This window comes from Simochromis diagramma, unplaced genomic scaffold (genome assembly GCF_900408965.1).
Source record: "Simochromis diagramma unplaced genomic scaffold, fSimDia1.1 OVJJ01000603.1, whole genome shotgun sequence".
Lineage (NCBI taxonomy): Eukaryota > Metazoa > Chordata > Actinopteri > Cichliformes > Cichlidae > Simochromis > Simochromis diagramma.
Window position 1 is genome coordinate 2951707 of NW_024387414.1, and position 20845 is coordinate 2972551.

The 20845-nt window shown below is 43.9% G+C and overlaps 2 protein-coding genes and 1 non-coding gene across 4 annotated transcripts; 2 read left to right on the top strand and 1 right to left on the bottom strand.

The window, feature by feature from the left end:
• Window positions 1-148: 148 nt before the first annotated feature.
• Window positions 149-8635, bottom strand: LOC120721375 (isocitrate dehydrogenase [NAD] subunit alpha, mitochondrial-like). Its single transcript, XM_040011657.1, has 11 exons — window positions 8510-8635; window positions 7312-7377; window positions 7049-7132; window positions 6344-6458; window positions 6060-6247; window positions 3494-3627; window positions 2692-2794; window positions 2301-2365; window positions 2132-2216; window positions 1195-1347; window positions 149-598 (listed from the first exon to the last, which is right to left on the bottom strand). Exons 1-11 carry the CDS (start codon window positions 8534-8536, stop codon window positions 515-517), a joined length of 1104 nt encoding a protein of 367 aa, XP_039867591.1. The 5' UTR covers window positions 8537-8635; the 3' UTR covers window positions 149-514.
• Window positions 8636-9341: 706 nt separating this feature from the next.
• Window positions 9342-14826, top strand: LOC120721376 (calcium and integrin-binding family member 2-like). 2 transcript variants are annotated; one of them, XM_040011659.1, is made up of 6 exons: window positions 9346-9943; window positions 10215-10249; window positions 11223-11334; window positions 11459-11606; window positions 12209-12404; window positions 14136-14826. In XM_040011659.1, the coding sequence occupies exons 1-6, from the start codon at window positions 9893-9895 to the stop codon at window positions 14155-14157; spliced, it is 564 nt and encodes a 187-aa protein (XP_039867593.1). In that variant the 5' UTR covers window positions 9346-9892; the 3' UTR covers window positions 14158-14826. The 2 variants fall into 2 exon arrangements, with proteins under 2 accessions (XP_039867592.1, XP_039867593.1); XM_040011658.1 differs by having other exon boundaries at window positions 9342-9943; window positions 12209-14826.
• A 2940-nt stretch (window positions 14827-17766) lies between these two features.
• Window positions 17767-17838, top strand: trnaq-cug. Its single transcript has one exon. It is a non-coding gene; the product is annotated as a tRNA-Gln (tRNA).
• The last annotated feature ends 3007 nt before the right edge of the window (window positions 17839-20845 follow it).

Genomic DNA, 20845 nt, shown 5'->3' on the forward strand with positions numbered 1-20845 from the left:
CTCTGACTTTAACAGGATACGCTAAACTGTTTCTGAATAATTTCAAATAAAAACGAGTGTTAAGAGCAGATGCTAAACTTGAAGCATTAAAGCTGCATGTTTGAGTCCAAGTGTCTGAGGTGCAGAAGAAAAACAAAACAGAGGAGAGACCTTTCTTTGTAGAATTTTTATATATCCGGGTGAGTAGGAGTGAATAAAGCAGTAACAGGAAGTGGAAACAATAAATAAGAGGACCTTTTACCCGCAGTACTACTGTTACAAAAATACGATAAAGAATATGCGAATGGAACGAAGCACTGACACCGTTATTGATCTGATATTACAGTAAGAAAGGCTCATCTCATGCTTCTTGGTGAAACTTGTGCGTTACGCTTGCTGTGAATGTTAAGGACTCAAGATGTTGCTGCAGAAGCCCCGCCCCTCCACAGCCAGCAGCTCCAGAGAGATATGACGAGTCAGCAGGATAGGTGGGCGGGTGGGGGGAGCCTCCAACAGCGGCCTCTCCCCTGCAGCTTCAGCCCAGATCCTGGACACGACGGCAGATCTCAGCTGTGAACTCAGAGCACTTCGCACTTCCTCCCAGGTCCTTCGTCAGAACCTGAAACACAAACACATCAGTGAGCAGCAGCTCTTATTTCACAGGAATCTGTTCCAACCAGCAGGTGGTGCTGCTGACAGCCAGCCTGGACTAAAGTGCAGACCCATCCACAGCCACTGGGTGGTGCTCAAACTGACTTCTGTTGAATAAGCCTCCTAAGGCGTAACAATGTATCAACTGTCATCTCAGAAGAGCTCAACAGGAAGTATCCAGCAGCCTCCACTCAGATTAAAAGCAGCCCTGTCAGCAGGCTTTGGATGATTCACAATTGAAAATAATCCTATTTATTCTGGGCGTTGATGAAACCAACCAGATCGCCTGATACATGCCGTTTAAGCTTCTCTGCTTTCTCTCGAGCTTTTCAGGCCACCTTGCTCGTGATTGGCTGCCCTTCATAAATAGAAGGTCGGTGGGTGGGGCTGCTAAGACACTCCCCTTTCTTTGTCATCATCCAAAACCAAGAGTAAAAATTCAGTGTTTGGATCAGTCGGAGCTTTTGGCACAACGAGTTACAGACACGCTGCTTTCATTGTTTGAAACTTCGACTTAAAGGAACAAAAATACTGGAGCCCTCCAAGGAGAGACTTCAGCCTCACCTTCTTGTCTCTGATGGTGTCAAAACAGGCCGTCTGGATCTTGTCGGCATGGTCATGCAGACCCATGTGACGCAGCATCATGACAGCACTCAGTAACAGGGCAGTGGGGTTCGCCAGGTCCATGCCGGCGATGTCAGGGGCGGTGCCGTGGACCTGCAGCACAAACATTCGTTTTAGTTTGTCAGCAAAACAACAATAAATCTGCAGGTCTCCTGATTACAGACGTTTGGTCACAGGATTACAGGACTGGTTTACACTCAGATAATTACACTGTAAAACTGCCTGTTACAAGTTCAATCCAAGCATTCAGTTTTGTGGGAAATATCTTTTAAAGAGTTTTACTGATGGGATTTTTCTGTGTACCAGGTCGAGGTGGAGCTCAACAATACTTCACCCCAGGGCTCGACCGGAGCAGCTCTGCCTTATTCACAGTTCAGATTAAATCCTTATTCATCCCTTTACTGACATTTTCAGTAGCTCCTGTCTCTTTAAGGACACGACTGCAGCTGCTTGTGTGTGTCCACAGTAAGGTTACAACTCAGGCAACTGCACAGACTCTCAAACTCATTCCCAAATGACCACAGTGACACCTCTGGGGTGAGAGCCCCCTCCCTAAATTTCTACTTCTACCAGCAGTAAATGAATCCCTGGGAATGGAGCTTTTGTTCCCAGGGAGTCATTTACCTCATTGGTTGAAAGACTAAGAACACCTGACATCATATAACAAATTACAGAAGATCAGAAAAGAACATTTAATCTTTTTAAAGCATCTGCTTTTAAAGATTGTACATGCTTTTTGTGCAGAACAACAAGCAAGTGCAGTAAAACTACAGCATGAAGAGTAAAGTACTCAGTGTATGAAGCACAATAAAAGCAGATGAAGTATCATAACTCAGATGGAGCTGCACGACACTAAAAAAGACAAAGCCATACAAACCGATTCGAATATGGCGACTCCGTTGGCGCCGATGTTCCCGCTGGGAGTGACGCCGAGGCCTCCGATCAGACCAGCGCACAGATCGCTGAAACACAGTCACATGACCTCAGCACTTCCAATCACAGCCTCTGATTGGCAACACAGGTTTCAGAGCGAATAATTCACTGACCTCAGGATGTCTCCGTACAGGTTGGGCATCACCAGGACGTCAAACTGGGTTGGATCCTGGACCATCTGGAAAACACGAGCATCGGGACATGTCAGGAAAGTACGGAAGAGGATAAGGGCCACTGGAAACAAAACTAAACAAAAGGTGGGCACATCTTTCTTTCTTTTCCAGAATTCTGAGAAAAAAAAAGTCAGAATTCTGACTTTTTTCTCAGAATTCTGAGAAAAGCAATACTACGTAATACTGAAATTAACCCCCACGTCCATCCAGCTCTGAACACACTCATTAAACATAATTATTTCACTGTCTGGATTAATGAGGTAAACACATTAAATGCAGACTGTGAAACAGCTGCAGAACATCTGGCTGCTGAACTGTTTGGCGGACTCACATTGAGGCACACGGTGTCGAGGTACATCTCGGTAAACTTGATGTCTTTGTAGTTTTCAGCCACCTCGCGGCACTTTCTCAGAAAGAGACCGTCTGACATCCGCCTGCAAACAGAGTCGGAGTTACACAACAGCAACACAACATCTGCACTGCGTGGGAACACGACGCCTGACAGGGACAGAGTGTGTGAGTGACAAAACATGGGTGACATTTTATTTAAAGGAAACATAATAACCCCCAAACTGTTTGAAGTAATTCGATTAAATAAGTCCTCTAATCACTCCTCTCCCTCAGACGTGCAAGCTAAGGTGGAGTGATTACTTGGATTTTGGCTTTCAACAACTATTCTTTGTTCATTTACTTCCACTCTCCTTCTTTCTGTATGTTATCTCTAATCGAGCCCTTTCCTTTACAGAGGTGCACTTGTGCCCCGTCCTAAAAGCTGAAACTCAGTAACCTGTGGACTGACTATCAACAGGTGGTAACCCTCGCTGGAGGCAGGCTGCCCACTGTCCATGTGAGATGGACTTTGGGTTTGGTCCATCTCCCATGGGCCTCCGACTGGATGAATCTACCTCACCTCCATTTCTTTCCTGCTAATAAAGTGCTTTTGTTGGCAGTTACTGATGATTAAGAAGTCAAACCTTACACTGGTGAATAAATGAGTTGCCTATGACTGTGATCAGGTTTCTGAATTTGTTCTTCCTCCTGCGTCGGATGACGACAACGCCGCAGCCTCGGCACACGAGGACTAAACATTGCGGTCTCACTGACTGACACACAGGGCGATGGGCTGCACTCACATGATGTTGGCTTTGTGGACGGCGGTCACGCTCGTTCTTTTGTTGTTCCTGGCGTACTCGAAGGCGTACTCAGCGATGCGTCTGCTAGCGTTCTCTGTGATCAGTTTGATGCTCTGAACAACACCGTCGACGATCTACGGCAACAAAAAGATAAGAAACGCACTGAAGTTACTCACAGCTGGACAGAACACAATCGAATCAACAATCAAACTGTGGAGGGACGCAAGAGACTGCGCCGATTACCAGAAACACAGAAGGAAAAGACGGATGTGGCTGAATACACATCTGGCAAACTAGTGGAAATCAGTGGAAAACGGGGCAATTCTAATAGTGGATCCTCCTGCCTCCACACACATGCACGCAACAGGAAGTGTGTCTGCTGCGTTAGCCAATAGGTAACGGAGCAAAAAATAGAAGGTTACAGCTGGTTCGATCGATTTAAACGCTGCGTTTTAAAACAGGAAGTCGAGGAGACCCTGCAATTCAGTCAGAGGAAAATTAGTGTAACAGACCCTCCTGCAGCCTGTAACTGCAGCCTGTGCTGCTTCAACCTTTGTGCTCAGTCAAGGTTTCGGTGCCGTGCCGGTGCAGAAAAAGCTTCTCCACAGCTTTTCTGTGGAAATACATGGAACAGTTTCCAGATTAGGAAACAAGAGAGGTATGTGACGCACACAGGGAGGGGAGGCCTAATCTTTCAAAGATATAAAAGCATCGTTTTGGGGACATAATTAATCAGATATATTCAAGGGGAGGTTTCAGACCTCTAGGACACTAGCAAACATCTTTTCCATGAGATTCGAGGTCTTTACCAAGTTAAACTTGTTCTCAAATAAGGTTTGACCTTACAGAGTTTCAGCTGCTGCAGTTATTAGTCCATCCTGAGGTCAGCTGTGGGTAAAAGTTGAGACAAGGAGGAGGGGCGACAAGAATCACCAGACGGAGAACAGGCGGAGGTTCACAGGGGATGGATGTGAGACTTTACACACACACACACACGTTCACTGCCAGCTGGAAGATCTGCTCGGATGCCTCGTTCTTTGAACACGGACATCAGCGTTCATGCTAACAGGTTCTCCCTGCTGCTGGGCTTCGTGCTAACACCGTCTCCAGATCTGAGCTGACAGTGTGAATGCAGACGGATCCACGCCGGGAATGTGTGGGTGAACAGGTGAGCTTCAGGAAGCTGGCAGTGGTTCTGCCGTATTCACAAAACATCCAGAAGCACCAAGAAGATTTAAAGGACTATTCCGCTTTATTTCAGCCTGCTGTGCTTTCCATTCACCTGTCTATGCCCAAATGTTTACAAAGGTGAAGGAGAGCAGAACAGGCTGAAACAAAGCAGAAATATTTGAAGGTCCAGAGGATTGTGCTTTAAACTTGAGTTAATAACAAATATCAAAGGATCTAATCAGCATAAGAAACTAACTGTCCAATCAGGAGTCCAGAGAATTAAAGACCTGGATCCACAGTCTGAATAAGGGAGCTGCTCAGTGCAGGATGATAGTTAGCATGCTCATCATGTCTGCAGCACAGTGAGCAGAATGTGAAACAGTCTCAGGTCCTTAGTTTGTGTCTTTGGGATGAAAGTGAATCTATCAGAGGTGGAACGAGGTGCTCTGTGAATACGACTCTGGCGCCGCTTCCTCCTTCTTACCAGGAGAGACGAACAGGAGCAGAGCGTCCTGCCTGCAGCTGCTAGCTGACCTGCAGGGAACAGGTGAGGAGGCAGGTAGACCAACCAGTCAACACAGATAACAACACCTGCTAACAGCTTCCAGCAGCATCCTGACTCACACGCTAAAGAACTGGACAACAGTCACTGTGACAGATTCCTGCACACATTTGCTCATTGGTGATTGTTTTTGTTTGAATACAGAAAAAAAAACCCTGACAGGCTGAAGGACAAAAGGATGCCATGCAGCTCCTAAATGAACAGGTGTGGATAATCCTGGCAGGGTGCACAGCCTTAATAAGTGTAAACTTGCTAGCTGTTGGTGAACAGTGGTGGATGTTCACCTTAAAAACGGCCAAAGCTTCTAATAATGAGCTCAGTGTACCTACAGTAACCCCCGTGATCCAAAAGACCTCACACAGTTTTTTCTACTCCTGGCTCTGAATGATGTCAGCAACACAGGAAATCCCTAATATGGTTATCTGAGGCAAAGAAGCCCCACCCACCTGTTGTTCAAACACTGTTTTTGAGGGGCAACCAATCGGAAGGAAGCTGACTTACAAGGGGAGGAGCTAAAACAGCTTGTTTCATGAACCACAGCAGCAGCAAGGCCCACTGTGTAGAATAAGTGAGGCTTATTTTGAAATGTGAATCATGCAAAGCTGCTCTGGCACAGTCCACAAATAAAAACAGAACAAAATGAAGCACTTTAAACAAATGCACTACCAAACGTTTCACATACTGTGTCAGAAAATTAAGCAGAACTCCTCTCTGTCTGCAGTTTGTGCATCGCCTGTGACGGCTGCTTTCACACACCTGTCAGGATTACTCAGGACAGCCCGCTGTAACCCTCTCAGCTTGGAGCTGTCGCACACTCGGCCTCCGTTCACTCACCATGTGTTCGATGCCGCTGTACTCGCCCTCCGTGTTCTCCCGGATGGTGACCAGGTCGACATCGGTGTACGGAGTCTTGTAGCCCTCGATGGAGACGCAGGGCCTCACGTTTGCGTAAAGGTCAAAGGTCTTCCTGAGCAGCAGGTTCATGGAGGGGTGACCTGCAGCGATGGGTGTCTTCAGGGGTCCTGATGGAGAAAAAAAGAAGAATGTAAAAAACAAAAAACACTGACGAGCAGGAATCTTCCAGGAAATCTGTCTAAAGGTAACGGACACGTGCAGACCTTTCAGACCGATCTTGCTCCGGTCCATGGACTCTTTGGCGTCAGGAGGGATCATCCATCTGCCGCCAGGTCCCTTTATCGCCGTCACGTTCCTCTCCTCCCACGTGATTGGAGCCTTCAGAGGAAAATTTTATTTAGAAACTGATCCAAAACCAATCAGTGCCTCCCACCTGACCCTCTTAGAATAGCCAGCAGTGCTTTGTATTTATTTATTTCCAGCACGTTGAGCTCACATAACTTTATAAGAAAAGGTGATATCACATGAAATTTTCAGGGCTGAAAACACACTAAAGATTTATCAAAATGCTCTAACGCAGGGGTGTCAAAGTCCAGTCCATATCTGTGACACAGAGGAACAGAAAAGTGCATGGATCCCCTGAAGGTTTGCTCTATATTCTGATCATTTACTCGAGAAAACTTAAATAAAAAGTGTATTTTGGGTAACCCTTGAAGGGTACAAAGAACTAAAGAAGTTACGAGAGATGAAAAATGGTGGAAAAAACAAGGAAAATTAGAACGCACCAGCTATCGTCCATGTACTTCGAGGTGCTTATAACTCAGAAAATACCCACAGCATTAAAAAGTACATTTTTTCATGGCTTTATTAAATATGTTAAAGTTACTGTTCCAAAAATCCGCTGACTCTGAGAGGACTCAGGTGAGATCATTTTCCAGATTTGGCCTCTAAAGTCTGATCAAACTTGCCTTTGCTGCTTCAAAGATCTTCATGACAGCAGCGGAGATCTCTGGACCGATTCCATCACCGGGAATCATGGTGACTGTCTTCACCTGCAGAGACAGAGAGACACAACTCAGACAGCTGGAGCAGATCACAGTCCAGCCGAGATCAAGGTGTCTGCTTTCATGTAAAACATTTCCTGTTATTTATAAATGGATTTTCTGGGAGTTGTGAAGCAAAAACCATCTCTTTGATTGCATCCCAGGAAGGCAGAGGTGGAGCTACTCACCCCTCTTGAAAAGGAGGCTGAAGCCAGAGCCGGTTTTCTGACCGCCACCCCCACTGCCTGGGTCAGCTGGAAGAGACGACGTAAAGGTCAACTCAACACAAAACACACCAAAGCAGCTCAAAAACAACCTGATCGTGATGGTTAGTCTGTGTTCAGCTGTTTGAAAACACTTGCTGTTGATGTGTAAAACAAAAGTGCAAAGAATCACCTTGATTATTTGCTGCTGAGGCTTGAAACACTCCCAATAATTCATATTATAACATTTAAAAATGACCTGAGGAGCTTATATGTACAAACTTTAAGTTCTAGGGCTAAATTCAAGCATCAGTAACAAATTACAAGAAGGGAGAAAATTATCACCACCAATTCCGCTGTTCTGTTTTGTAGTTCCTTTGTATGCTGATGTTGATTATTTTTGGATAATGTAGTATATCTCTCACATTTTTTACTGCCAATTACATTACGGTGACTTTTTTCAATGCCGAGTTTATCTCAGGAGCCTCACATTATTTGACATCTTTTCCGTCAGTTAAAACGGGACCTGGAATTTAATCATAGTACGAGTTTAAGGTAAATTGCTTTATTTAAACAGGGAGTCTGGTGTTCGTCTCCACATTAGTTAAAGCAAACATTTCTTAGCAGCCACACCTAGTTTGAGTCTACCAAGAACTAGCTACATGTTGAATTTCATGTTTGCCGAAGTTATCAGAGGATATCCACTTTTCGTGAAATGTTTTCAACTAACTTCTACGATCTAATGATTCCATCTAAACTCTAAACTGAGCTTAAATTCGTGCAAATTTAAACGGAGGCTGGCGTTGGTTTCTCCGTCACTCTAGTATGGATTTGGGGATCACAGAGAACTAAAGAGCAGAAAGAGCTGGACAGGTCGACGTATTGTCAAGGTAACCAGATTGAGGTTGGCGGAGGGGAATATGTGAAGAAAGTCAAAGTTGTATTAGACAGGTGAGACGAGGGTAAACGTCTCCGTTAGCTCCAGAAGCTTCCGTTCACGTGAAGGACGTGGGTTCCTGGCTAAGAGCTAACCAAGGTACATCAGCCCGAAAAACACGCGGAGAGCGCGTAAAGACGGACAAAGTGACAAACACAGGCTTCAGCACACACACAAAGCCCCGTTCATCTGTAACACACAGAGCTTTGGTGGTCTAAAACCGGGAATAAACACGGTGCTTCTTACCAGTGACCTCCACGCGTTGCCTGCCATTCTGCTCAAGAAGAGCTCTCCGAGATCGTCTGTGGAAGAGATGACTCACTCCGAGCTGCTGCCGAAAACCAGCCGGGACAAAGATCCTGTGCGAGCAAGATGACTCACTCCGAGAGATCTTTGTGGCTGTACGAGTCATTGACGCCATAGGCTGTTTTTGGCGCCACCTGCTGGACGCTGCACCACCATGAGTATTAGTGCTGCCTTCAGGAGCATTTAGGAAGATCCGAAACTGCACAAACAAGGCAAAAAGGGCGCTACTCTCCAGTCATCACCGTGATTAGAACATATTAAAAGTTTGTTAAATTCTTTTTTGTTTTTTTATTTGCTGTAATTAGGATGTTTTTTTTAGTGGTTGCCATGTCTATTTATTATATTATATTATCTTTTTTTGTTGCTCACTTAGTTTTATTTCTTTACTTATTTATTGGACAAAATGTATGTTTGTGTGAAACAAGAGAATTCGATTTATGTCATTTGAAAAATACACCTGTGTACATTACTTACCCCCTGGTGTCTGAGTAGTTTTTTGATTCTGAGGTTTATATTTTGAGAAAGAGCCACTGCTCCTGCTTCTACCCAACACTTGATGTCCACTGTCAGAGCTTTAATCTCTAGACCTGCATGTAAAAAAACACTCAGACTCGTGTGCGTGCACTTTTGTTATTGACTTTACTTTGTTTACTGTGAGCTTAGAACCTGTGGCTCTAAGCTCAGAGCTGTGGCTTAGTGTTCAAATGATGTCTGGGATCTGATGGCACAGAACAGCCAGTCTAACATTCATCTTGAGAAAGAAAATCTGCAAACATAAATATCTGTATTTATTTTAGCATAACTTTATTATTATAAAAGGAAAAGAAACAAACAATACATGAAAAATCAGTTGAAAAAGAAAATGGGTTTTTACAACTTTTACGCTGATTGAACCCAAGCTGGAAAGCAGATCGAAGAAATGTGTGGTTGAAATAAAGAAAGATGGATGTAAAGTTATAAAAAGTAATTTATTTAACATAAAAATAAACAAAACAAAAAATAAACAAACATTCTGATAAAGTCATCTAACAGACTAATCTAATGATGTAGTTCCAGAATTTCTTCCTGCATTTACAGTTCATGGTTTTCCAAGCAGCAGCTGAAAGCAGCACTGTGATGCCTGCACCTCCTCCTCCTGTCCTCTGAGGCGTCACAATCCTGTTTTCCTCCGCGTTGGGACCACCAGCAGCAGCAGCAGCAGGCTCGCAGACTGAGACCCGGATCAGGAGAGTGGATGTCCCGGCTGTGCGCAGACCTGCTGCCGGATGCAAAGCCAGCTCAGAGTGTGATGCAGCTGTGTGATGGGAGGATCCGCCGTCCAGGATGGGCAACAAGCAGACAACCTTCACCGAGGAACAGCTGGAGGCGTATCAGGTGAGGGGGGGCAGGATGGAGGCGGACAGCTGGATGTCCTTCAGAGAGGCGTGAAAGGTGGAGAGGTGTCTGCCTTCATGGCTCAGCAGAACGCAGACCACATCAGATCTGCCTCCTGCTGCTGATTGGCTCTGCATCCTGCTGCACTGGATGATGATGATGATGATGGTGCTGGTGGTAGTGGTGAAGATGCTGACTGATGGTGAAAGCAGATCCTCCCTGAGGACTGGCCGCTCTGACTCACTTTCTTCGTCTCTCTGTTTGTTCCCAGGACTGCACCTTCTTCACCCGGAAGGAAATCCTGCGGTGAGTGTGGCGCACGGCGAAAGTCTGCTGGTCTTCTTTTCTTTTTGAATCTACACCTTCATCACTCACTGAGGGAGAGGAACGACTGCAGCTCGGCTATTTTTCCTGCTGTGTATTGTAGGCGCGATGTGTTTACACAATGGTTTTGATGATTGGCTTTACTGTACTGGGATCTACTAAACTCACACTGAACGCAGCGCGCTTGGAGCGACTCATTTTAACGAAGCATAAAAGGAAACACTTTATATGCTTCACACACCTGTCCTGCATGGTGATACGACCCTTCAAAGTTTACTCAAAATGCACTTTTTGAAGTTTTCTCCAATAAGTAATTAGAAACAGATCAAACATCCACTGATGGTATTTCTGTTCCTCTACATCAAAGTGGATGTTACTAATGCTCAGAAAAGGTTACAGGAAGAATTGTACCAAACAAAAACCACATCTTAGCTTCAGATTGTGACACTTAGAGTGGGTTTAAAGTGGATTTGGGTTGCATTCTTTAAACAGAGCTTAAATGAGTTTTTCAGCACTGGAAAGATCTCGTGTAGTCATGACGTTGTGAAGAAACCAAAATGCTGGGAAAAAAATTCGTGCAAAATTTCCACCCACACCTATGCACCTCCAGGACCTGCAGCTCCACCTGTTTTCATAGTATGAGGTTAAACTGTTCAATAGACTGAAGTGAGATTAACTGAGCTGATTTCAAACATCAAAACTGGATTTTTTTTAACTTATTTTAAGATGACTTGTAACGTAGGCTGATTCACCGTTCCTGTATTTTCTGTCACATGACCCAGAGTTAGACCTTCATATTAAACCTGCACAGTTTAGAAAAATAATGACTGACTGATGGAAACTTGTTGCTTTTCTCTCATCAGTCTGAAATTTGGGATCCTGAATGTAAAGTGTTATTAAAGTGAACGTATTAGACTCCTGTGTAAACTGCTGACTTTGCTCTAATGTGCTGCAGGTTACACGCTCGATATCGTGAGCTGGCGCCACATTTAGTGCCGCTGGACTACACCAACAACCCCGACATCAAAGTCCCGATGACGCTCATCGTCACCATGCCTGAACTGAAGGTACAGTTTGTACAGGTCAAAATTCTGCTGGCTGATGCAAGACTTTAAAACAAATGTGTCTCACATCCCGGTTTTTGTTGGCTGTTATGTTCAACTGTGTGATGTTTTGCGTCTGTGCTGACAGGAAAACCCGTTTAGAGAGAGAATCGTGGAGACGTTCTCCGAGGACGGACAGGGGAACCTGAGCTTCAGCGACTTCATCGATATGTTTTCTGCCCTCTGCGAAGCTTCACCCAGAGAGCTCAAGACCATTTACGCCTTCAAGATATACGGTAACGTGCGCCTTCAGGTGGAGAAGCTCGGGTTGGGTCTGAGATGACACACCTGTGGCAGCAATGTGCCTCGGCGAGTACTCGCTTCAGAATAAGTGCTGTTTTCCCGATTTAACCAAAAATAGCATGATTATATAAAAGATTATTTTAATTAATTATTTCAACTTCGTAAGTATATAATTAAGATAAAATTATTAGTTCCTGCAAAATGATTATTATAATTTCTGAAAATATTAAAAGAAAGTAAAATGTTAATATACACAAATCTCTCCTAAATGTAAATAAAATGGCCAAAAATATGTGAATAAAAGAATTATCATTCAAAATAATCCAAAAATTTAAAGAATTATTATTAGTCTAAACATTATTCTTCTAAATATTAATTAAATGTCACTAAATTAACATTAAATGTCTAAATAGATTTAAATGGTCTCAAAATAATATATGAAAAATCTAAATAAAGTCTAAGAAAATGTATAGTTTACAAAATGATTTCATTATTTGCAGTTATTACTGTTGATTACATGGAGATTATTCGTAGAATAAGTTCAGGTTTTCGTGGCAGCTCAGTACTGAGTCGTCTCGTTGGGGATCTGGTCCAGACTTTAACAGGGACAACTTCATCTGTAAGGAGGACCTGGAGAAGACCCTGAACAAGCTGACCAAAGGGGAGCTGACGCCCGAGGAGGTCACGCTGGTGTGTGACAAAGCCATCGAGGAGGCCGACCTCGACGGAGACAACAAGCTCTCATTCGCCGACTTTGAGAACATGATCTCCAAGGCTCCTGACTTTCTGAGGTACCGTCACCTCTTCGGTTATGTGTTCATTTTTTAAAGTAAGGCAGAGACGTGGCTGCTCCTCTCCCACAAACCTCCACAGTGACAGCGCGAAGTTAGAAAAGTATGTGATTGGTTTTTTAATCCTTAATTTCTGTGTTTGGAATCGGTCCAAAGTGTTTTTTGCTGCTCAGACTGTTGTCTGACTGTTTCTTATATTTCCCCTCCAGGCTGTCATGGGGTGCTGTTGCCAGCTCATCACAATAATGTCACATAACACATCAGCTCTGTGCTCTCTGCTCTTGAAGCAGCATTTTGTGGAGGAAAATATGCTTTAGGGTCAGTTTTCTTCTGTTCTGCTGGCAGTATCACTAAAACACGATGATCTGCAGGGTTATCAACAGTTTTCATCCATCCACCACAAAGGCACACACTATTTTAGCCTTTTAATTCACAGTCAGCCGTACAGACTGTGCTGCGGCTCAGTATGTTCCTCCCACTAATGCAGCGGTGTCAAACTTACTAAATGAGTCTTACTGTGCGCTGGAAGATATTTGTAGTTCTTGTTTGATCTGCTGCTCAACACACATCAGTTGTTTCACGATTGAGGCTGAACTGAGGGGCTGCATGAAGGGACAGCATCAAATCAATGAGAAGCTTCACCGTGAAGCTGCCGGCGGGATGTCTCCTGAAAGGACAGAGGATGGTTGTGATCCAGGTCCTGATCCAGGTCCTGATCCAGGTCCTGATCCTGGCTGTGAGTGTTTCTCACTCAGGCTGCTGAGTCTTCTGCTGCTCTGCATAAAGCTGCAGAGATAAAACCCACGAGTTTTACTGCTGGCAATCCATCACAGTGTCCCACAGCGAGCACAGCGGGCACAGAGGAGGGGTGAAGGGAGAGACAAGGGGAAGAAGAGTAGAGTGAGGAGGAGGAGGGTGCATTTATCAAGTCATTGAGTTCAGTCATTAATTTGTCCATCACACTGGACCGCCGCTCAGAGATAATAGCTGGAAACTGGGCTCAAGGGTTGGTGTTACTATGGCAACAGAAGCAGTTAAACCGTAAAAAGAGAAAGCTGGAAAGCCATTATGTTTACTAGCAGGTACATCACCTCCCGCGTCACCCTGGTTACGGTCGGCCAGTTAATCTGACGTCACAAAGCCGAGCAGCTCGACTGTCATAAACGTCGGCGTGAACGCGCGTCTGCAAGGTGCGGCGTGCAGATAGCAGCATTTACGCTCGTCCTGTCATTTATGTCTGCTTACAACAGACTCTGCAGCACCTGCTGCGGACCCCCAACCGGCCGGCCCTCCCTGAGCCCGGTGCTGCTAGAGTTTTCTTCTTGTTAAAAGGGACTTTTTCCTTCCCATTGTCACCAAGTGCTTGCTCATAGGGGGTCGTCTAATTGTGGAAGTTTTCTCTGTAGCACTGTGGGGTATTTACCCGACATTGTAAAGTAGTTTGAGGCAGCTCAAAGTGAGCATGTTTTCCATGAGGATGTTTTCCAGTCGCTCTGCTCTGGAGGTGAATCCTATGAAACATTACATGCAAAGATAATTGTCAGAGTTTTAATTTAAAGAGTAAAAACAGACTCCTGACAGCAACTGAGATGCACCATTACCATCCTGCAGTTGATACAACGAGGCTAAATTTCACAGTTTCATCCAGTTACAGCCTGAGAGGTTCAAACAGTTAATGATGATTCAGTCAGTCCTAGAAGTCACCCACATCTGCTTGCTTTGTGTCTTCAGCAATTTCCACATACGAATATGAGGCAGCTGAGATCCTGCAGAGGAAAGACGTCTCTCTTCGACCCCGATTCCACCTGAACCTCGGACCCAGCTCGACTCAGTGCCTGTCCTTTCTACTGCCGGCGGGGAGTCTTCTTTCCTGAAAGATCCTGAGACCTGGACTGTCTCGATCACGCAGTCATTCCAGAGGGGATACGGTTACTGCATGAAGCCTCTCTCTGGGATGGATTTTGAACTCAGCTTAGACAGGGCTGACTTTCTTCTCCCCTGTGGACGTTTCCGATTTTCTGAGAAACATCTGTGAGGACGGCGCCGCAGTGGATACAGAACAGGGCTTTTCTGAATTTAGTGCTTTTCAGAAAGGCCTCATCCAAAACTGGATTCTTTTTAAAAGCACATCTTTAAAGGGCAAAACAGTGAGGAGCTATGCAATCTTTCTCCATAAAGTGCATGTTGTAAATTGCTTCTAGCTGGTGAATTTGTACATCTGGTTTAGTGAAGCATTCTGGTGCATAACGACAATCATAGTAAACTGTAGCTCAGTTGATGGAAGGGCTCTCTCTGTCATCTCACCTGTACTCCTGGCTTTGATAAAACTTTTTCCTGCCTCCTACTAACTTGATATGACAGCTTTCACTCTTTCAAGACAAAATATTTTATGGCTAGAATCAAATAAAAGGTTGTTCTGTCACTCGATGCTTCACGAGGCTTCTTGTCTGAGAAAACCGATCCAGGTTCAGGCGAGGGCGCGAGCTGTCCCTCATCCTGCAGCTAAACACATCAGGTCTTAACACTGGTTTGTACCATCAAGTGTCTAGAGGAAGAACAGGAGGAGGTCCAGGAATGCTGTTGGTCTGCAGCTTTGAAGGTCTGAAGGTTTGCTCTGCTACAGGAAGACACTTCAAAGCACTTTTCACTGTAAGCCTTTCTCTTAATGCACAATTTATATGAGAAATGATTTACAATACTGCATAGTTTCACCTAGTAGGACTCTCACTGGGCTGTTGGTTACAGGGAGCACTGCCATGCTGGGGGAGGAGGTGGAGGAGCTGCAGTTTGGATGGGCCGTTCAGTCGTTACACTTTTAGAGCCTGCAGATAACACGTTATCTCAAACTTATCACTTTTGATTTAAATACTCTGCTAATCCACCGAAAGATTCAAACCCCACAAAAATCATTTCATCACAAATCTATTTATAATATAACTTTCCTTCCAGTTCACCCAGCTCAAACGTCTTCAAAAGATTTTTCCCCTAAAATTCTGAACGAGGACTGCAGAAAAGCAGCCAAGAGGAATTACTGGCTGGAATCATTTGCATTATCTGTACCCAGTCACGTCTAACAATAGAGGAATGACTACTCCTGTTCTGACCTCTAGAGACGTGATCCAGTCTACAGATCAGTTAGCGTAGCTGCTAGTGGTCTCCTGTAAACTGTGGGGTCAGAGTCGGCTGTAGTGATTCAAGGAATAAGAAATAGATGTGTAAAGACGGAGCTTCAGACATCCGTCTGTACTAAGAGGCCTGGAATTACTGGGAAACTAGAAGGTACAAGATGAGTTCACCTCTCCTTCACAGTACAGTCAGCTGGCTGTGAGTTTGAACTCTGGGTGGTGTGAATAAGCTGAAGCGCCTCCTCCTGCAGCTGCTGTTCAGTTCAGGCTGCAGAGGCACATCCGTCCTGATTATCATGAGCAGCCAACTGTGGTGAAGACACGGCGTTCCTGCTGCTGCAGCACAGCAGCCTTCATCTGCTGGATTACACAACCTGCACCAGGACACACCTGACATTTACAGGTACAGCACACTGCACGCAGGGCAGGATGAGCACCCCGCAAGGACACCAGTCTGTAATGATCTATGCAGCATATGCTAATCTCAACCAGAATAACAAAAAGATTAAATGTAGATTTTTGCCAAACGAGGTTTCTCTCTCTGCAGTGATGGTGGAGAAACGTGAGGTTAGCATACTGAGTCAGAAGAGTCACAACAACAATAAACAGGAAGTCAGTAATGTTAGTGTGTCAGCAGGTGGAGCTGCAGTAGTAGCACTTTAGTAGCACTCTAATTTGAATCGTTGACTGATGCCCTCAGACTAACAACTAATTTGAACTCAAACACTTAAAAAACAAAACATTAAAAAATCAAAGGAACATTTTTGTGGGTAAATTGTCATCATGTTTTTCAATACAACCTGCTGAGACAACATGATTTTATTTCTATTTTATAGTACAGTCCTGAGAAAAGGCACGTTTTAACAGGACTCTATGCAGTCATGTGTAAAACTAAGCAAACATACTGCTTCCATTGGAATTAAGATGCTGCTAATCAAATGCACTTAGCTGATCATCTATAAATTAGAGCAACTCTATGAAAGCAGAGGTTTTGACATTTTGCCGTTGTGCATTAACACATCACAAAGGAGTGGACGTCTCAGCAAATTCACACCAAGGTCAGACAACTTAAGACTTCTTTGTTATCAGTGTGATTTTTTTCCCTCTTGAAAAACCCGTGAAGGTGTGCCAGGACTGTGGGAGAACAGACGGAGAGCAGGTACCAGGACCTGAGAGCAAAGAACCATCTTGCTCTGAGGTCGCAGTTCTAATCACTGTACTCATCTGAAATCAAACCGAGTCTGTAAGTATACCTCAAAACTAACAGGACACGTGGATTATCACCAGTAAGGTGCTTTTGTTGTCCATGTGGTGTCTATGCTGGAGGTGAAGCAGGTAAAGTCTGCAGACTACACGCTGCCAGACTTTAAATAACCACAGAGGAGAGTGTGTGATATTAGATTGTTGTGTAACTGAAGCTGAGGAGCATCGACGTGTTGGCAGGATGAAACAGCAGCTGATGATCAGCAGACAGCAACAACATCGACCTGTTTTCACTGACAGAAACATGAGACCAGTGTTGATCTGAGGTCAGTAGAATTTTAGCAAGAGCTGCGCTTCACATCCAACTCACAAGTCATCCACAGAACAAGTCATCCAGCAGTGCTTCTAGTTTTTAGCAATCACGTGTGTGCAATCAGCAGTGAACACATGGAGTTGAATTCATCCTCAGAAAGTGACAAAAATAACTTGCAATAAAATAAAATACTCCACGGATCAACAACATAATAATATAAAGAAGAAGAAAAATGATGACTAATAGATACCTTCCACACCGTGCTGGCTGTGTTGTGCCGTTTATTGTTTGCAGGTAGCTGTTCTGCTGTGTTACACTGACACCTGGTGGCGAGTGGTGGATTTACTGATAAACGTTTCTGTACTGAAACAGTAAAACGATTAAATAAGCACTGACCGAACTATTAGTGACCGGTGTGGTCGCAAAACCATGTTCGTTCGTTTGTTTTGTCAGATTTTATCCACCGTGCTGATGGACCCGGGAACTAATACGTTTCACAGTTGTATATATACAACCTTTACGTCCAAAATCCGGGGGATGTGACGTCAGAGGCGATGCTAGATTTGAGGTTTTAACATGAAACCTATAGACGATTCGTATGTAAATAAACGGATCGTTGTACAGCGAAAAAATCCTCCCCCAACAGCTTACATAAATCATATCGGGGAGGTCATGTCTGGTCGACTTTTAAATAATGAAATTTCCGACGATGTAAGCACGTGGTTCCATGGTGTAATGGTTAGCACTCTGGACTCTGAATCCAGCGATCCGAGTTCAAATCTCGGTGGAACCTGCCCTCATTTTTCTCCTTGATACACAGGAATAAATCCATCAAGTATAAAAAATAAAATTGACTGAATAAAGTCACAGCAGTTAGTAGAAGCGCAGCCCTGTGCGCAAGTGTCATAGGACCAGGTAACATTCATACCTCATATCTTTACTTTTTGATATGAAATACAAGAAATACATGCAGTGGTTTATTGAAAAGAGCAAATATAAATGTAAATGCAGCAGTCCGGTTTCTATGACCATCTTTATTCTTCAACACAAACTTAACTCTGTTAAGCATTTTAAAAAAAATCTTATTCAGGAATAGATTTACAGGCTTGTTGAAAGACATTCAAAGCTCTTCTGTATTTTAGTCTGTTCTCTGTCATGATAATCCCACACTGCTTCGATAATGTTGAGCTTCAGGCTCTGGGGAGGCTAATCCATGACTGATAATGTTCCATTGTGTGTTTTTATATCCAAGAATGCTTTTACTGCACTGGCACTGTGTTTGGAGTCCTTGTCCCAAACACTGAAAAATGGTAAAAAAGAAGAAGAAGTTGTTTTCTGTCAGGTTTTTCCAGATGATGTTGCGTGGTGGATCATCTGAGAAGCTCCTTCAGTCCTAAAAGCAATTGGTGGAGAGTCCCAGATTTTAAGCCCTATGGGAGTGTCTCCAAGAGGATCATGGACCCCACTGTTCCTCTGCCTAATCACCCAAGCCAAGGTGTGAAAATGGGTGTCGGTCACAATCAGGCAAGGTTTCGGGTGAACCCATTGTGAAACCTAGTCCCACCCTGCCGTGTGATTTACTGAGGTCAAAAGGCCCAGGATGTGAGTGGGTGTTAAGGCGTCTGTGAAGTGAGAACCATTTCAGGTGACTACATCATGGAGCTCATTGAGAAAAAGGCCAAGGGTTTGCAGCGCTGTCAACAAAGCTAAGGGTGGTTCAGGAATCTAAAAGACTTATTTAGAGTTATTTATCAGTTTTTTCTTTGCTACATAATTCTTGCTTCATATATTTGATATCTTCAGTATGTATCTACAATGTAGAAAGCAATAAAAATAAACACAAAAATAAACAAAATGAGAAGGTGTGTCCAAACTGTTGACGGGTCTGGCTCCTTGGAAGCAAAAGATAAAGAAGTGAAGTGTGGCTCAAGAGTTTTACACAGTGCTTCACTTCTTTAACTTTTAAGATCAGGTGATTAGCTTGAGTAATCACATACATTTTATTGTCATGCACAAAGACAAATGTAAGAGAATGTGCACAGAAACAAAGCAGGGATGTTTGATGTTCCACATGTCTCTCGTGGTTAACGGCTCATTATTTTAAACATTGTAAATGAGAAGCAGTGATGTCTCAAGCTGCTGTCTCCTTATTTGCCCCTTAAACTGAACATGACCCCTCACTTTGTATAGTGGTGAGGATTCGGGCCACCAGTCAGACGTTTGGAGGTCCAGATTGAGCCAGACTGTGGGTGATCCTCTCTGTTTATCAGATCATAGATTTAAAGTCTTAGTTCCTCATTAAAACGCCTAATGTCCTCATTAAATCGCCTTCATTAGTGGAAACAAAGCAGGAATGACACAGAGGGTTGCAGTCCTGGCAGAATGGATGGACAAGGTCAACCTGACCTGAACACGACCTTGATGTTACCTCATCGGTGATTTATGCAGGAGTTCATGCTCTGGATTTATCAGCAGGAAATCAGTTCTAACTGGACAAACCGTCCGCTCTCAGCAGTCTGTCAGCAGTCTAAGAGCTGAAGCGAAATCACCTTATCAGCCTAGAGGAGAGAAAGGCCCATTTAATAGAGCTGCAGGTCAGACTGAGGAGGTCATAATGAGCTTACAAAAGAGCTGTTTGGCAAAAATAAATAAAAAGAGTGCACAGTGCAGAGCATATGGTTTCCCTGGTATGCAAAAGGAGACGGTTTAATGTGTGCAGTGTAAAAGCTAAAAAAAATTTAACGTAAGGGATGAATATCAGAAGTACAAAGTGAAATGTGGCTACAGCTTCGAGGGACAAAGCTTTGAGACTCACACACCTGAGCCCGACTCCTTCTTCTTCTGTCGTTCACAGGAAACCAAAAATCTAGACATTGCTCATTCTCACTTCATGTGTTTGAACATGTGTGCTGCTCTTACAGTCTGGGCTCTGCTGGCTTCGGTGCTTCCAGCAGATCATAAATCTGCAGCAGTGATTCTTTGCAAAAAACCTGGATTTGGATCATCACCGATGTGTTGGACCGGGCTGAGGTGTTAACACGGCGCAGAAAAGTTAGACAAATATTACTGTCAGCGCCGTCAAACACGTACCAGGGTTCGTTTGATGTCACGGTAGATCTTTCAACATGGATGAAAAAAAATTAGGAGGTTGTGTAAAATGTTAATAATGACAGAATTCAGCTGTTTACAAATCCTTTACATCTAATTTTTATGTGCGAAAGGACCTTTACCCTGCTGACTCTGGAAAAGTACTGTTTTAATTCTTTTAGACCTGAGTGCAGCACTGTTGATCACACAATCCTATGAAACCGTTTGAAGACGTGTGTCGGCATCCAAGGTTCTGCTCTAAAATGGTTTGCCTCTTACCTAGAGAGCAGATCATACTCTGTGATGCAGGGTAACAAAACTCTTCCCCTGCTACACTTACTTGTGGAATACCTCAGGGCTCTATTCTGGGCCCCGTCTTATTCTCCTTATACATGCTCCCATTAGGCTCTATTTTTCAGAAACACCAAATTTCCTATCACTCTTATGCAGATGATACACAGTTCTACCTCTGTCTAAAACCATGTGCTGATAGCACATTGCAGAAAGGTTCAGATTTTCTTAACAATATTAATTGCTGGATGTCTTTGAACTTTCTCAAACTAAACCATGACAAAATTGACATTATAATTTTTAGCGACTAAGACTGTTAGTCTCATAAGAAATGACTTGGGCCCATTATCAGCTATTGTACATCCCCATGTACATCTGAGGACTTTTGGTGTTGTTGAGTTTCCTGCACTCCTTCTTTTTAG

What these genes read in the sequence shown, in the direction of transcription:
- LOC120721375 (XM_040011657.1), bottom strand. Translation starts at nt 8,536, where the DNA reads ATGGCAGGCAACGCGTGGAGGTCACTG. An exon ending in AGATCTTTGAAGCAGCAAAG is followed by an intron (nt 6,459 to 7,048) that starts GCAAGTTTGATC and finishes TTTCCTCTGAAG; the next exon opens with GCTCCAATCACGTGGGAGGA. An exon ending in CTGTACGGAGACATCCTGAG is followed by an intron (nt 2,217 to 2,300) that starts GTCAGTGAATTA and finishes ACTGTGTTTCAG; the next exon opens with CGATCTGTGCGCTGGTCTGA.
- LOC120721376 (XM_040011658.1), top strand. Translation starts at nt 9,893, where the DNA reads ATGGGCAACAAGCAGACAACCTTCACCGAGGAACAGCTGGAGGCGTAT. An exon ending in AACAGCTGGAGGCGTATCAG is followed by an intron (nt 9,944 to 10,214) that starts GTGAGGGGGGGC and finishes GTTTGTTCCCAG; the next exon opens with GACTGCACCTTCTTCACCCG. An exon ending in TTACGCCTTCAAGATATACG is followed by an intron (nt 11,607 to 12,208) that starts GTAACGTGCGCC and finishes GATCTGGTCCAG; the next exon opens with ACTTTAACAGGGACAACTTC.